This window comes from Pseudorasbora parva, chromosome 10 (genome assembly GCF_024679245.1).
Source record: "Pseudorasbora parva isolate DD20220531a chromosome 10, ASM2467924v1, whole genome shotgun sequence".
Classification (NCBI taxonomy): Eukaryota; Metazoa; Chordata; class Actinopteri; order Cypriniformes; family Gobionidae; genus Pseudorasbora; species Pseudorasbora parva.
Genome location: NC_090181.1, coordinates 28,619,951 through 28,635,044, shown reverse-complemented (window position 1 = coordinate 28,635,044; position 15,094 = coordinate 28,619,951). Strand labels below are relative to the sequence as shown.

Sequence of the window (15,094 nt, the reverse complement as noted above, 5' to 3'; positions counted from 1 at the left end):
AAATAGGAAAAAGAGGCTACAATTTGCAGAAGCTCACCAAAATATGACAGTTAAAGACTTGAAAAATGTTGCCTGGTCTGATGAGTCTCAATTTCTGTTGAGACATTCAGACGGTAGAGTCAGAATTTGACATAAACAGAATGATACAATGGATCCATCATGCCTTGTTACCGCTGTGCAGGCTGGTGGTGGTGGTGTAATGGTTTGGGGGTGTTTTCTTGGCAAACTTTAGACCCCTTAATGCCAATTGGGCATCATTTAAATGCCACAGCCTACCTGAACATTGTTTCTGAGCATGTCCATCCCTTTATGATCACCATGTACCCATCCTCTAAAGGCTACTTCCAGCAGGATAATGCACCATGTCACAAAGTGAAATGCAACATGTCATTTCAAATTGGTTTCTTGAACATGACAAAGAGTTCACCGTACTAAAATGGTCACCAGATCTCAACCCAATAGAGCATCTTTGGGATGTGGTGGAACGGGAGCTTCGTGCCCTGGATGTGCATCCCACAAATCTCCACCAACTGCAAGATACTATCCTATCAATATGGGCCAAAATTTCTAAAGAATGCTTTCAGCACCTTGATGAATCAATGCCACGTAGAATTACGGCAGTTCTTTAGGTGAGTGTACATAGGTGCCTGACAATTTTTATTTAAAAAAGGTCAGATGGACTTAGAGGCTTTTGTATTTGAAGTCTTCATATATATATATATATATATATATATATATATATATATATATATGTATGTATGGGGTGAGGGACTGCGAGAGCGGGCGGTGATGAGTGTTAACAAGTGCCAGCTGCATGGCACACCGGTCTCGTCTTGCGGCCATGTGACGGGAGCATAAAAGGAAGAGCGAGGGCTGCAGAAGACGAGAGAGGACCAGGCCTGGAGTTTATGTTGAGTTTTGTTTTAGGTTTATTTTGTGTGTTTTCTGGGCAGTTGTCCGTGAGGGGCTGCCCGCGGTTTTACTTTCGTTTTGTTTATTTTGAAATAAAAAGTTGTGAAACGTTCGCTGGTTCCCGCCTCCTTCCTTCCCATCTACAAACATCGTTACAATATATATATATATATATATATATACAAAAATCCACCGATTTCCTTCAGAAGGCCTTTATTAACCACCAGGAGCCCTGCAGGGTGCGTTTATAATGGATTGATGCACTTTTTTAAACTTTAAACTCATTAGCCTCATTCACTGACATTGTAAAGCTGGGAAACATCAGGATATTTATTAATATAACTACGATTGTGTTCATCCGAACACAAAAAGTCCTACCTAAAATGTCTTGAGGATGAATAAATCATGGGGCAATTTTCATTTTAAAGTAAACTAATCCTTTAAGTTCAACATGTCAGTTATAATGAAAATATATACTGTAAAAGAGTGTGAATTCTTTGTACGCCCTTGTTTTAACACAATGTCACTGAAGGCACATACTGATTTGTAACTTCATGACTATAATTTTGCTTGGTTGTAATTGCTTGGTTGCTTGGTTGTAATATTATGTTTGTTTTTGTGTGTATTTATGTGCATCTGATTCATCTTTATTATTTGTGTATCTTAAATAATAGCGCACAGTTTAGTTCAAGGTCACTTGTGCATTCATTCTGTGCAGATATTAGTTGTGATATTATGTTTATTTTGTATAAATATATGATTAATATCATGTCATCTCATATTTATCTCGCTTAGAAAATTATGTGTTTGGTTGAGTTCTTTAACCCACTAGCACTTCAGTTTCCTGGTATTCATTCAGCTTCAGCGCACACAGATGAAACCAATGCATTGAAACAGAGAAGACATTTTATCAGCCAATATGTTGGGTATCGGCTTTCAAATATAAAGAATGATCGGTTAACAGAATCAGCAAAAATTTTCATATTGGTGCATCTCTACCCCCCAAAAAAAAATATTGTTACCATGTACTCTTGTGCCCTTGTGTCAACCCAAAACTGTATGTCTTTATTTGTTCTATGGTGCATAGAAGATATTTTGAAGTGTATTGTTAACCAAACAGTTTAGGAGAAACAAAATTCCTTTTTTTATTCAATGAAAGTACAGAGACCAATGTTGTTGTGTCACCCAACTGACTTTGATAGTATGGAATTTTTTTTTTAGTAAAAAACATTCTTCAAGAAGAATGAAAGTCAAACTGTCACGTCTGTTGTTTTCATCGTGCTTTAAGGCGGGCGTACACGGTGCGATTTTTGCTGTCGTACGAACTCGCAGACGATTTTTTTTTTCTCAGGAGAAATCGCGTGGACATCGTGGATGCTCGTATGGTCGCGGCTTGCACCGTGTGAGAGGACATACGAGACGAGCCGAGCACGTTAAGAGCACCTCCCAACCTTACGATCATTTTTAAACATGTTTAAAAAGTTCGGGGAGTCGGCCCGATTTTTACCAGCATATCCCCTATTGCCAAATCATGCACAAGCACGTCACATTCGCTCAATCTATGACTATTATTAGCTCAGTGGCTGCCACATACTGCGTACACACACACACACACACACACACACACACACACACACACACACACTTTCTCTCTCTCACGTGCACTCTTCTCTCTCCCTCTGGTTGTTTCGGTTAAAAGGAATGGCTTTTCTCTGCTTTTCAACAAATCATTTTCACACCTTTTTTCTTTATTTTTTGTATCTGAAGCTATAGCAGCAACATTGAAAGCTCCGGTGTCTGTGTTACATGAAAACTTGTGTGATCGCGGCCGGCTCGCGGTGCAAACAGTCGTGCCGTGTGCCAGCTGATATATATATATGAATCATTCACATATTTATGCTCAGTGTTTCATAATTTTGTAACTGGGGAGAACTTTTGTTGAACAGAGGGAAATGGAGTTCTTTAGATCGGGTCGACTTGAGAGAGGGCAGTGGTAGTGCCTGTGTAGTTTGACACGTCATATAGTCGAAGCATCCCATCCCTCCAAAAGTGAACCCTTTCTCGAAGCGCTGCACTTAAACGAGGCTTCGAAAGTCATCAGTGACGTCACGTCACTAAAACAATACAAGCCTCGATACGGAGCTCCGATGAGAGGTGCCTGACGTTCTCGACACACGCTTCGAACCCTTTGAAGTATCAGACGTAACTTCACTACTAAAAACGGAGAAGAACAGTTGTAGCTAGAAGGGGTATAGCAGTGGTTGGGGATGAGGCAAAATCTCACGACAAAATAACAATCAGACATGGGCAGTATTTCAATTAAACATATTTTAAATACGTATTTAATTACTTTAGTGTATTTTGTAATTTGTATTTTGCATGTGTGGAAAAATAAAATGTAGTTTGTAACAAAATATTTTGAGGGAATGTTTTTAGAGTATTTCAAATACTTACTTTCAAAACACCGGATCTGTGTGGACGAAATGCTGAACAAAACATGCTGTACATACAGCTAAACGCGTCTCCATGTGGACGGGGCCTTATTCTTCAGTTCTCCCTCAGTGTTTGACGTTGTCGTCAGTGTAAACTTGTGTGTTTTGAGAGGTTTGTTTATTTTAGTTTAAAGTTCATCATCGTCTTTGTGAGTTTTGAGCTAAACAAATAGTCGTGACACATACAGGTTTGGAATGACATGAGGGTGATTCAATTACAGATTGATTTGGGGTGAATTCTTTCTTATTAGCTCATCAGTTTAATCCATCTGAAACACTGTTATTACATTAGTGTAGAATTTTTGATCTGTTAACAAAGTGTACACATGATGAAAATACCCCCCTGATTTTGAATCAAATTGAAATGAGAATTGAGCCAAGAGCTTGTAAATCAGAATGGAACTCTATCAGATAAGTTGTATCAATATACAGCCCTAGAAAACAATAAAACAATAGACTGTTTATGGTGACTGCACAGATGGGGCTTTGCATCACAGACCTAATTTGACTGACAGTGATGCGTTAACTACAACTAGCAGAGTATGAAAGCTAAAATATCACTCATGTGTTTCTTTTCACATTTAGATAAAGACTATTCGGCCCCTCCATGTCCACCACTGTACTCTCATATGACAACCTGCCAGTCTTTCTGATACAAAGCCTTAGTTCTAATATCACATCACTCAATCAAACATGGCAATGCAGGAATCGGTCTGCCTTGCTACGTAAATTAGATTGTCAGTCCACGCAATCCTCTTCACACATGATTATGCTCAACCTTGTCAGACTTTAATTGCAAACTCTTGATTGCAGGTTAGTAAGAGAGATGTGCTACCTTATTCGTTTAATCAGTGAAAGTAGCGCAGGTGTTCAAAAGCTGTCCGTGAAGTTTCATCCTCGCTCTTTGCCATGTTTCTTTCTGTTGAAATCTTTAGAGAGGTGCAAAGGCTCAGGAGAAAGGGGCATGCTTGATGTCTCAACGGTCCTCCTCCATGGGGAGGACTTCATTAGAATCTAATTAGATGTGTGCTACACTTCCATTTGAATGGGAGTCACCGGCATGGAAAAGGGAAGTGTGATTTTCCAGTTGCTGGATGCTTAATGTTGTTTTAATTCTCCTCCCTGTTGCTACTAAATTTCGCTCACATCTGCTGTGTTTGCACTCGATCAGTCTGCTGTTGAGAGTAATAGAGAAATCACCCCAGTGAGAGAGAGAGGCAGGAAAATTCCAGCTCTCCCTCTGTATCTCTTCCCTTATGTTTGCTCTTCCTCATCTGCAGTTGGAGGAGCAGTTTTCCTGTGGCGGTTTTTATCCGCATTAATCTCGGTCTTCGTAAAAACATCCGCTTAATGAGTTTTACGTGATTGCAATCTGAGTCTCTGCTTGCAGACTTGCGTGATACACTGTAGACAATAAACAGCTGAACCAGGGATGGCCAAAAAGCAGGAAATAAAGATCTCTCTAAAGCAGAATGGCTATTTTAATATCATCTCTGAAACAGGAAGTGAGAACTGAGGAAGAAATGGTCAGTCCATTGCTCTGTAATGTCCTCCTCTGCTCCTCAGACACGATTCAATTTGCTCTCGCAGTTTTATCTGCTCGTTATGTCACGAATGACTCATTCGCCAATGTGAAATGTGCTTGTTTTGAGAGAACAGAGAAGAGCTTTGCTCTCAGCAGCTAGAAGTGTGTGATAGATCTGGACAAATCACTTGGTTGCAGCATCAAACAGAGACCGACTGATGGCACAGTCAGAGGACATTGACACTAGTGTTGTAGTCATGACCACCAAATCTGAGACCAAGACCAATGTTTGTTCAGACCAAGAATTTCAGGGGTTGAGACCAAGTCAAGACCAAGACTTTGAGGGGTTGAGACCAAGACAAGACCAAGACTTTGAGGGGTTGAGACCAAGACAAGACCAAGACTTTGAGGGGTTAAGACCAAGACAAGTCCAAGACTTTGAGGGGTTGAGACCAAGACAAGACCAAGACTTTGAGTGGCTAAGACCAAGACAAGACCAAGATATTGAGGAGTTAAGACCAAGACAAGACCAAGACTTTGAGGAGTTAAGACCAAGACAAGACCAAGACTTTGAGGGGTTAAGACTAAGACAAGACCAAGACTTTGAGAGGTTGAGACCAAGACGAGACCAAGGCAGGTCAATACCAAGACCATGTATACCAGCACTCCTTAAATTCATAAATTCAATCCATAGCACATTACCACCCAATAAAGGAGTTAAAATAAATGACTTATAATGAATATAAGACACTATATACTATATGTTAACAATCAAATTAAATCATCAACAACAAAACATATCTTTGCACTACAGATGTGATACAAAAGATGCATCTAAATTGGTAAAGAATGCATGAATAATGTTGAGGATAATGTTTTTTTATTATTATTATTATTGAATGTTTAGTAAAGAAATATGTTTGCAGTCATGCTCAAATTTGTGACCGCTCTCTTGCTCTTGTGATATTGGTTAATTCTATCACGTTATAAATTCAGATTTACTCACACAAGAACTTTTTGCAAAAATATCTTGAATTTTGTGAGCATTTCTATACATTTTCTGTGACATTTTTACACAATCCCATTAATTTCTGAAGGATAAATAAATAAAATTAGAAATGTTATTGATTGCATCTGAAGAAGTTTTACATCCAATCACATTAATGACGGTAATAAATAAATCAGACAATGCACTGGCAAAATGTATTAATATCCCAGCAGTTGTGGTCTTGACCGGTCTTGAAACGAAATCCCGAAGTCTGAGACCAAGACCGGTCTTGAGTAGTATAACATTAATTGACACCTAAAGACAAATGTGGTACCTTCATTGTCTTTGCTTTTACTTTTCGTATCAAGACAATTTTGGTAACCTTATCAGGTGGAAAAGCTCATTTCATTTCTAACCTGGAAATTTGGCTTCAGCATAAGAACTTTAGTTAGTCAAGACTTCTTTTTCCGACACATGACTTTCCCCTAAGGGCCGATAAAAGACTCAGTCAGTTGAAAATGAGCAGCTCTCCACACATCCACATCCACCACCTGTCTAGGGAATGAACTGATTGACTTGCTCTTACTTGCAAGGTTAGAGTGAACATCAGCCACTTTCACATCTGAGAGCAGAGATATATCCACCACTTCTACAGGTGTTCGACTGTGTCGGCCCACAAAGCAAGAAGACACTTGACTGCACCTGCTAAACCAGAAAATGCCCATGCAACTCATTTTTCATCCCATTTATGGATTATCAGATTGCAGCAACCGCATTAGTGTTTTTCAAAAGGAATGTTATTGCAGGCCATGTTAGTGATGAAGCGCCTAGGATATAGATCAAAGAAACGATGCCATGTCGAATTTGAGTGAGAGAGCTGAAGCATTGCATATTACTTGCTCTCCTGCTATTCAGTTTAAGTTTATATCAGATACTGACAGGTACTCGATAGTGTATTCTGCGTTCTGGCTTAATATTACAGAGCACTTTGCCCTCGCATCTTTTCTTTTTAGATAAATTCTGAAAGTAAAACTGATTTTAAATGTACAAACTACTCACGTTTTCTGCATTTACAGGATTTCATTGAATGTCTTGCAAATTGTAGGGTAAGATGGGGTACGATACCCTCCGGAGTAAGATGGCCCCACCACCTTTCATTTACCACTTGACCATAGATGTGACTTAATACATTATTATTAACAAACAAATGTGTTTAGTAATGTATAATCTTAATAATCTTTGATTATTAATACATCAATGAACATTTGAACCATTTTCTGAGGTTAAGTTATCTAATCTTTTTATTATTAGATTTATGAATAGTGATCTGTGAATTTATTTAATGTTGGATATTATTTAATGTTTTTTTTTGTGTGGACAAAGTAAAATAAAACAAATATTTATTACCATACAATTATTAAAGTGAAATGTTTTAAATTAGTCTCATCGGGCCCTCAGAATAAGCATGTTGTTGCTGGTGTTTTAATGATTTAATTTAACAGTTATTGGTAACACTTTACAATAAAGTTTATTCTTTTAACAAGTACATCATAGTTAACATGAACAATACTTATACAGCATAAATCAATCTTAATTTTAATCTCAACATTTAATAATGCATTTTTAAATTGTATCTGTTAGTTAATGCAATGTGAACTAACATGAACATTTTTATTAACTAACATTAACAAAAATAAATAAACAAATGTATTGCTTATAGGTAGTTCATGCTCATTTATTAATTCATGTTAATAAATGAGGCATTATTGTAAGGAATTACTCAATTATTATAATTCATGTTATTATGTACATTTTAAACATCTCCATAGGTCAATTAAATGCAATCATTTATTCTAAATCCATAGTCATTGCTACAGTTGCATATATTTTAATGAGAAATATAGGATTTTAAAAATGTATTGTCACATATAGTTTGTGACATTCATTAGTGCAATTCAGGTGTATTTCAATGATTCTATTTGTGAATTTGTAAATTGTTCATTTATTTACCCATACTGTGAAACGTCACAAAATTGAAATGTAATATTTGATTTGTATTTAACAACACCCTTTTCAATAAATAAATAAATATGTGTGATAGTGTTTCAAAGTTTCCAGAAACTTTCCAGAATTTGGGAAATTTACAGAAACTTTTTTTTTTCTTCTGGAAATTTACCATAAATGTTTAGCCCTTTTGTAACTCTAATAGGGGATCAGCTTACCCCAGTAGTGGTAAATAACTAAATTAACAAATGTTTCCATTTATTTACATGCAAAACTAATCTCTACATACTTATTAGTAAATGCACATTATTCTTATAGAGGGCATCTTTCTCCATTTTACCCTTTATTATATTAAATTTAGTTTGTTTATACATGATCATTAACACATTTCTTGTTTTATTCTGTTTTACAGGCATGCAGATCAGGATTCTGATGGTCATATCAGCTTCAAGGACTTTGAAAATGTCATCAGCTATGGGTTGGCGAACACTGCAGTGCTACAGGAACCACAAAATAATAGTTTAAGAGTTGTTTCTGTAGAGAATACAGGTCACCCCTAAAACAACATGTATTATCAACCCAGTGAGTTTTTCCCCCATACTATTTGTTTTTAATTTAAAGCTTTGGCAGTCAGGTGTTCACACGGACTCTTTCCAGATCACCATTTTGCCCTGCTGTTGAAAGGAAGAGTAACTTAAAATGCTTGACAGTTGGGTTTGATGATGAGTTTTGATGTTGTATCGATCCATTGTGACCAAGGCTGCACCATGCAGCACACATTTCAATTGTGCAGTTGCCTTACAAACCACATTACATTTAACCCAACCTCTCAGGGTCTACTTCACTTGGTGTGGGACCAATATTCCCCTTCCAGGCTTCTGATATTCTGCACCCTGAGCCTGTTAGAATCACTTCTGCGAGTTCCGTATAACCCATTTTATGACACGCAGAGGGTTGGATCTTTAAAATTCTCCTCCCCTGTTCAATTTTCATCTGCAAAATAGACAGGTTGCCTTAAAATTGAATATTAACTATCACATTCAAAACTCGCTGCAAGCGACATATATTAAAGAGCCCAAGCGCACTCATTCAGGGAGGATTTTATGCGACTCGTCTTGTAACATGCGATTATGGAACTGTAAATACTTATTTGTGTTTCGAGAGATTTGCTGCACTCCCATCTGAATAAAGATTAATTTGTTTTTGTAATCAGTCCTGAGTCTTCATCTGTATGACATGACGCTCACTCTATCCACAATCCATCAGGGGGCTCAGGAGGCATCAAGTAAGGAAATGGCCTTGGAGAAAAATAATCAAATACAGTTTTAATCAAATACGTGCTTAATCCACTCATAGGTTCATTTTCGGGTACGGGCCGCTGTTCAAATATAAACAGGGAGGCGCTAGTTTAATCTTCACCTTCCTATTTAAAACTCGATTAAACGGATCCCCCAGTTTAGTTGTCGTATTGTGCCGTGGGAGAGAGTGTGTGACACTGTGAGCCAAACCCGTGCGAGGAAAGGTAGCGTTGTTTTGCGACATGGCTTCGATCTAAGCCTTGCCAACAATGCAAAGAGCTGTAGATTAACACATTGTGTGCATGTTGTTTATGCCAGCCATTGGAGGGAATAGACCATGTTCCTTTGTTCAGTAGTTTTTTTTTTTCTGCTGCAGATGAGGACAGCTTTCCCTTTTTCTCATCTGTTTTCATGGCATGAAGCTGCTATGAACTGAGAAAAATAACTTAAAAATTGACAGTTGTGGACAAAACCAAACAAAATATTAGAAATGCACAATCCCCACTAACCCAGGGAGGACACGCATGATTATATGATTTAACAGGGTCAGACTGATTTCCAACTGTGTGGAGCGAACACAACGGGCATGAAAGAGGTGTGTTTGTTGGAATGCAGTGCTGGTTATTAAGTTTAGATATACAGCACTGATCAAATACTCATTCAGTAGCTCAAAGTTATAAGTCAATTTTATAAGTTCCACGAGTGAATTTAAAGGGTTTATTTACCCAAAAATGAAAATTCTGTCATTAGTTTCTCACCCTCATGTCGTTCCACACCCGTGAGACCTTCGTTTATCTTCGGAACACGATTTAAGATATTTTTGATGAAATCTGAGAGATTTCTGTCCCTCCATTGGGATCTACACAACGACCACATTCAAGGTCCAGAAAGGTAAAGTAATCCATGTGACTCCAATGGTTTAAGCAAGCGGCATCCTCCCGCAATCTCTCTTGAAGCCAATACGGAAGTAATGTAAACTGCAATCTTTCGACTGGCCGCTATGAGCAGAATCTCGTTGAGCCCCATTTAAAACATGTTTACAGCCTGGTAAAAAAAGTAGTTTTGGTCTATATGGCTAATTTTGCCCTTCATGACAACTGTGAGGGGGGTGATTTTTTTTTATTATAACTCATTCATTTACATTATATAAAGCCTTAAAGTTCTGCATAATTAAGGGTGTGGTTACTTTGATTGACAGGTGGATAACCATTTATCAACCGTCTATAGTCATTGCGTCACCTAAACTCCGCCCACATCCCGCCTCTTTGCCCATTTTCTGTTATCCGGGCGTGACGAGCGATGACGCGCTTGCAAGATGGCAACGGCCAGCTCGTCTCTTCTTTACGCTTCAGAACGGACTATCGGAATCCTATGGGTGACGTCATGGACACTACATCCATATTTTTTACAGTCTATGGGTTATACCTCAATTTTATGAAGTGACGCAAGTGCTTTGTTTGCACAAAAAAACCATAATTTTCCACTTTATAAAAAAAAATATTGACCTGCAACCCAATAGGGGGAGCACCATGACGTACGTCATTTTGTAAATAAATTTTTTGCGCAAACAAAGCACTCGCGTCAAAGATCATTGAAGATGAACGAAAGTCTTACGGAAACGACATGTCGTTGAGCAATTAATGACCGAATTTTCATTTTTCTGTGATCTTACCCTTTAAGCATCACAACCTTATAATGTACAGTATGAACATATGAATAATTTTGACATTTGCTATATATTTATTTTATTCAATTATCAGTATTTTGAAAGATTAGCTATACTTGAACATTTGATGACAGCAAAGGTCATCCAAATTTCAAAAAAGAGATTTGTTTAACTTAAATCAATGAATAGTTGAATATATATTAAATAAAATCTCAAATATTTGCCAATAACCACTATAAAGCTTCAAAAAAGAGTTGCTAGATGTGCGTATGAAGCATACCAGGGCTGTCACATTATCAGATTTTCGCTACACGGTTATTGTGGCCAAAAGCAGTCACTAATCATTGTGCTATCTCTAATTTAAACAAACAAATAATAATATTATATCAGTGACATTCATATTTTATTAGTATTTTATTGTGTGTTTTCTGATTTTAGCCCCCCAAAAAAATCAGTCATTAAGGTGCAGTATCGCCATCTATTATGCTGAAATGCCAAGTTGTCAACTCTTTGCACTGGCGCTGGATTTATTACAATTATTTTTTATAGAATTAACATGATTTCAATTCACATATGGCGCTTTTCACAATACATATAGTTTCAAAGCTGCTTTACAAAAAAATGCAGTTTCTACATTATAATTTAGAGTGATCAGTCATTAGTTATTGTGATTGTCAAAGTAATGTCCAAATGTCAAAAATGTACAGATCTAAGATAATACAAATTAAGGATGTAACGATATTCAAACCGAACCGGAAAAATGCAATACACCATCCATGGTACGAACCGTGAGACTGTCACGTCGAACCGAACGCGCCCTGTCCCCTGCTGCCCCGGCCCAGCTCTCATTATGTCACAAAAGTATTGTTCCTTCCTTGACAATAGTAATTAACAACTTTAAACAACTAATAAGAGCTGTATTTTTTACCAAATATAATAATAATAATAATAATATTTACTAAATTTACACGTAACTTTTGTCTTTCAAGATCATGTCACGTGACTTGCACAGTTGCATGGTGGAAGGACAAAGAGAGCCAGTTTCCCCATTTAGCCAGGTTGGCTAAATGGAGTCCCAGCAACATCGGCCAGTGAGAGGGCGTTCTCTACAGCGGTGTTTCTTAACTGTAGGGTCGCAAGACCGCTCTGACTGGGTCATGGTGTGCCTGAGAAAAAACGCGTTGTCCCGGTTCAGTCAGAAGATTTGCTGTAAGGCTATATGTCAGTGTCATTTTCGTAGTTTGTTACAAAATAAAAAGTCTCCCGCACCTCAGAAAATCCAACTGTTCTGTCCTGTCAGCCGTTATACTGCACCCGTAGCGCACAAGTTTATACGTGCAAATGTGGCGGCGTTCGCTGTATCACTTCATAAAGCGCAAGAGAAGGATTCAACTTTACATTGTCAATTCATAAGTCATTAAAGTACCAATGATTCACGTAACTGGAATGATGTGTGTGAGCTGGAAAGGCATGTAGGTATGATCATTCTGATCATCAGGAGCAGTTTTCATGTTTCATTAACAGTTCATGATGTATTGTGTATTCGCCATGGTAACTGTTAAAATGCCACTCTATTTTCACTTTATTGTGTGGTGGCTACTTTATTGTGTTAACAAAAACGCTATTTAATAGCTTTAACTTATAGGCCTATTTGTCATATTGTCATATTCAACTTGTGTGTTTTAATAGGCTAACGTGTGACATTACTTGTGTGTGTCATCATTTTTTGTGGATTAAATTTGCTTGTTTAAAAAAAACAAAAAAACATTGAACACAGAATCTGCCCCCACAGCAAACAGAACTGAATCGCTCCAAAACTGTGATGTGAACTGTGGCATTGGTGTATAGTTACACCCATTATACAAATCATGCAGTTAGCTAATATCATGTATTAATGTAGGCAGAAACCATGATCTCATTAAAGCAATTATTACAAGTTGTGATCATATTGATTGCAATATATAGACAATTTGGCAGGGGTGTATGTTGATTCAGTGTTGACATCATCTGAAGTCCTGGCAGCGGTTGGCTTCATCTCTTCACAGTTGTTGGGACATTAGAAATTTTCATAAGAGGCTGGGTCCAAACTAGAGCTGGCATACTCTCTAGTTACCTTGGGATGGGTGTCCCGAGGGAGAGACAGGAAAGCAAATGGAAAATAATTAGCATAGCTGCTGTTCATAACATTAGAAGCAAAAGAGAATCATGTGAATTTCATCTGATATAACTAGAATAATAGGTTATAAGATGCATTATGTGAATGTTTGGCTAAAGATGTCTTTAATCTAGATTTAAACTGTGAGAGTGTGTCTGAGCCCCGAACATTATCAGGAAGGCTATTCTAGAGTTTAGTAGCCAAATGCGCCAATGCTCTCCCTCCTTTAGTGGACTTAGATATTCTAGGTAATACCAAAAGTCCAGAGTTTTGTAAGCGTGATGGATTGTAGGGTGATTTAGGGTGAAGACATTTAGGGTCTTATAATAGACTGGGTAAACCCAGCCTGATCTGCTGACGATTTGATTTCACCCTGCAACTCAGACTGGAAACCTGTACATTCATTTCTACTGCTGCTGTTACACTTTTGTGGGAAACAATCGCAGACTGGCTTATCCACCTGGCGTGCTATTGGTGAGTTTAACGTGATTACGGATAAAGAACCGATGGGTCGTTGCCTGTTGATCACGCCTCTTGTGGTCTGATTGGTTGAAAGACTATCCATTGCGTACAGAGTCATTTGAATAATGCCCGTTGATCACACCTTGTGTGCAGAAGAAAATACAGAGCAGACTCCCCAGACCAATTTTCAATTAAAGGACAACTCTGGCAAATTTCCAGTTTATCTTGATCGACGTTATATCTTTGTGAGTACAGTCTATAGAAAAAAACCCCCGAACCGGATTGGTGCTTGCAACGCAGAGTTATTACAGTTAATGCCCAGAGCCCCCCTCAGCTAAAATGGCAGTTATGGGGCATAAACGTAAAAGGTGTCTTTGTGCCTCTTAACAGACACAAAATGCAATTAAAATGTCTGTCCAACATGAACAGGTCCCTTACATGACAACGAGATGAAGTTGTCTTTAGGAATAAGTTTGTGTCTAGCTTGATGTTTGGTTTGTCTTTCAGGTTGCAAATCCAATGACGCTCTCAGTGACAATTCTCTCTGACCAATCAGGGATCCGCAGTATTTACAGGTCACATTTTATCATTGGTACGGCTCGCTTGGAACCTCAACCGAGATGGTACTATTTAAGCGTGTGCCGTTTACACCATTACAACTACTAATGTGAGCCGTTGCAAGCCACAAGATGCAGCGGAAAAGCATTATTTGGAATCGATATAGAACTTAAAGGGTTAGTTCACCCAAAAATGAAAATTCTGTCAATAATTTCTTACCCTTATGTCGTTCGACATCCGTAAGATCTCCGTTCATCTCCGGAACACAAATGAAGATATTTTTGTTGAAATCCGATGGCTCAGAAAGGCCTTCATTGACACCAATGTCATTTCCTCTTAAGACCCATAAAGGCACTAAAGACGTCGTTACAAAGCCCATCTCACTACAGTGGCTCTACAATAATTTTATGAAGCGACGAGAATAGTTTTTTGTGCGCAAACCCCCCTAAATAATGACATATAGTGATGGGCCGATTTCAAAACAAAGATTCAAACGGTTATGAATCAGCGTATCGATTCATGATTCTGATCGCGTGTCAAACTGCCAGACTGCTGAAATCACGTGACTTTGTCGATCCGAATCCTGAAACAAATCTTTGTTTTGAAATCGGCCCATCACTATATCGTTATTTAGTATAGTAGTTGTTTTCTGCGCACAAAAACTATTCTTGTCGCTTCATAAAATGATTGTAGAGCCACTGTAGTGAGATGGGCTTTGTAACGACGTCTTTAGTGCCTTTATGGGTCTTGAGAGGAAATGACATTGGTGTCAATGAAGGCCTTTCTAAGACATCTGATTTAAAAAAAAAAATCTTCATTTGTGTTCCGAAGATGAGTTCTTATGGGTGTCGAACGACATTAGGGTAACTAATTATTGACAGAATGACAAAATGAAAAGAATTGACAAAATGCCTCAAATTAAGACATGTCTTTTTTTGACATCATGTTTTCCTAATAAGAGCATGACATGTGCAATTACTTACCCGATCACTTTACCTATATTTCTCTTGGCCTCGTCTTGTATGATGTGCACA

General features: G+C 38.0%; 1 protein-coding gene across 1 annotated transcript in view; it reads left to right on the top strand.

Annotated features, from left to right (window-relative positions):
* Nucleotides 1-9,124, top strand: part of efcab11 (EF-hand calcium binding domain 11) — a 116,592-nt gene extending 107,468 nt beyond the window's left edge. The window contains exon 6 of the mRNA XM_067455772.1: nt 8,334-9,124. Within this exon, the coding sequence (XP_067311873.1) occupies nt 8,334-8,481 (148 nt within the window). The 3' untranslated portion in view covers nt 8,482-9,124. The remainder of the gene's footprint in view (nt 1-8,333) is intronic.
* The last annotated feature ends 5,970 nt before the right edge of the window (nt 9,125-15,094 follow it).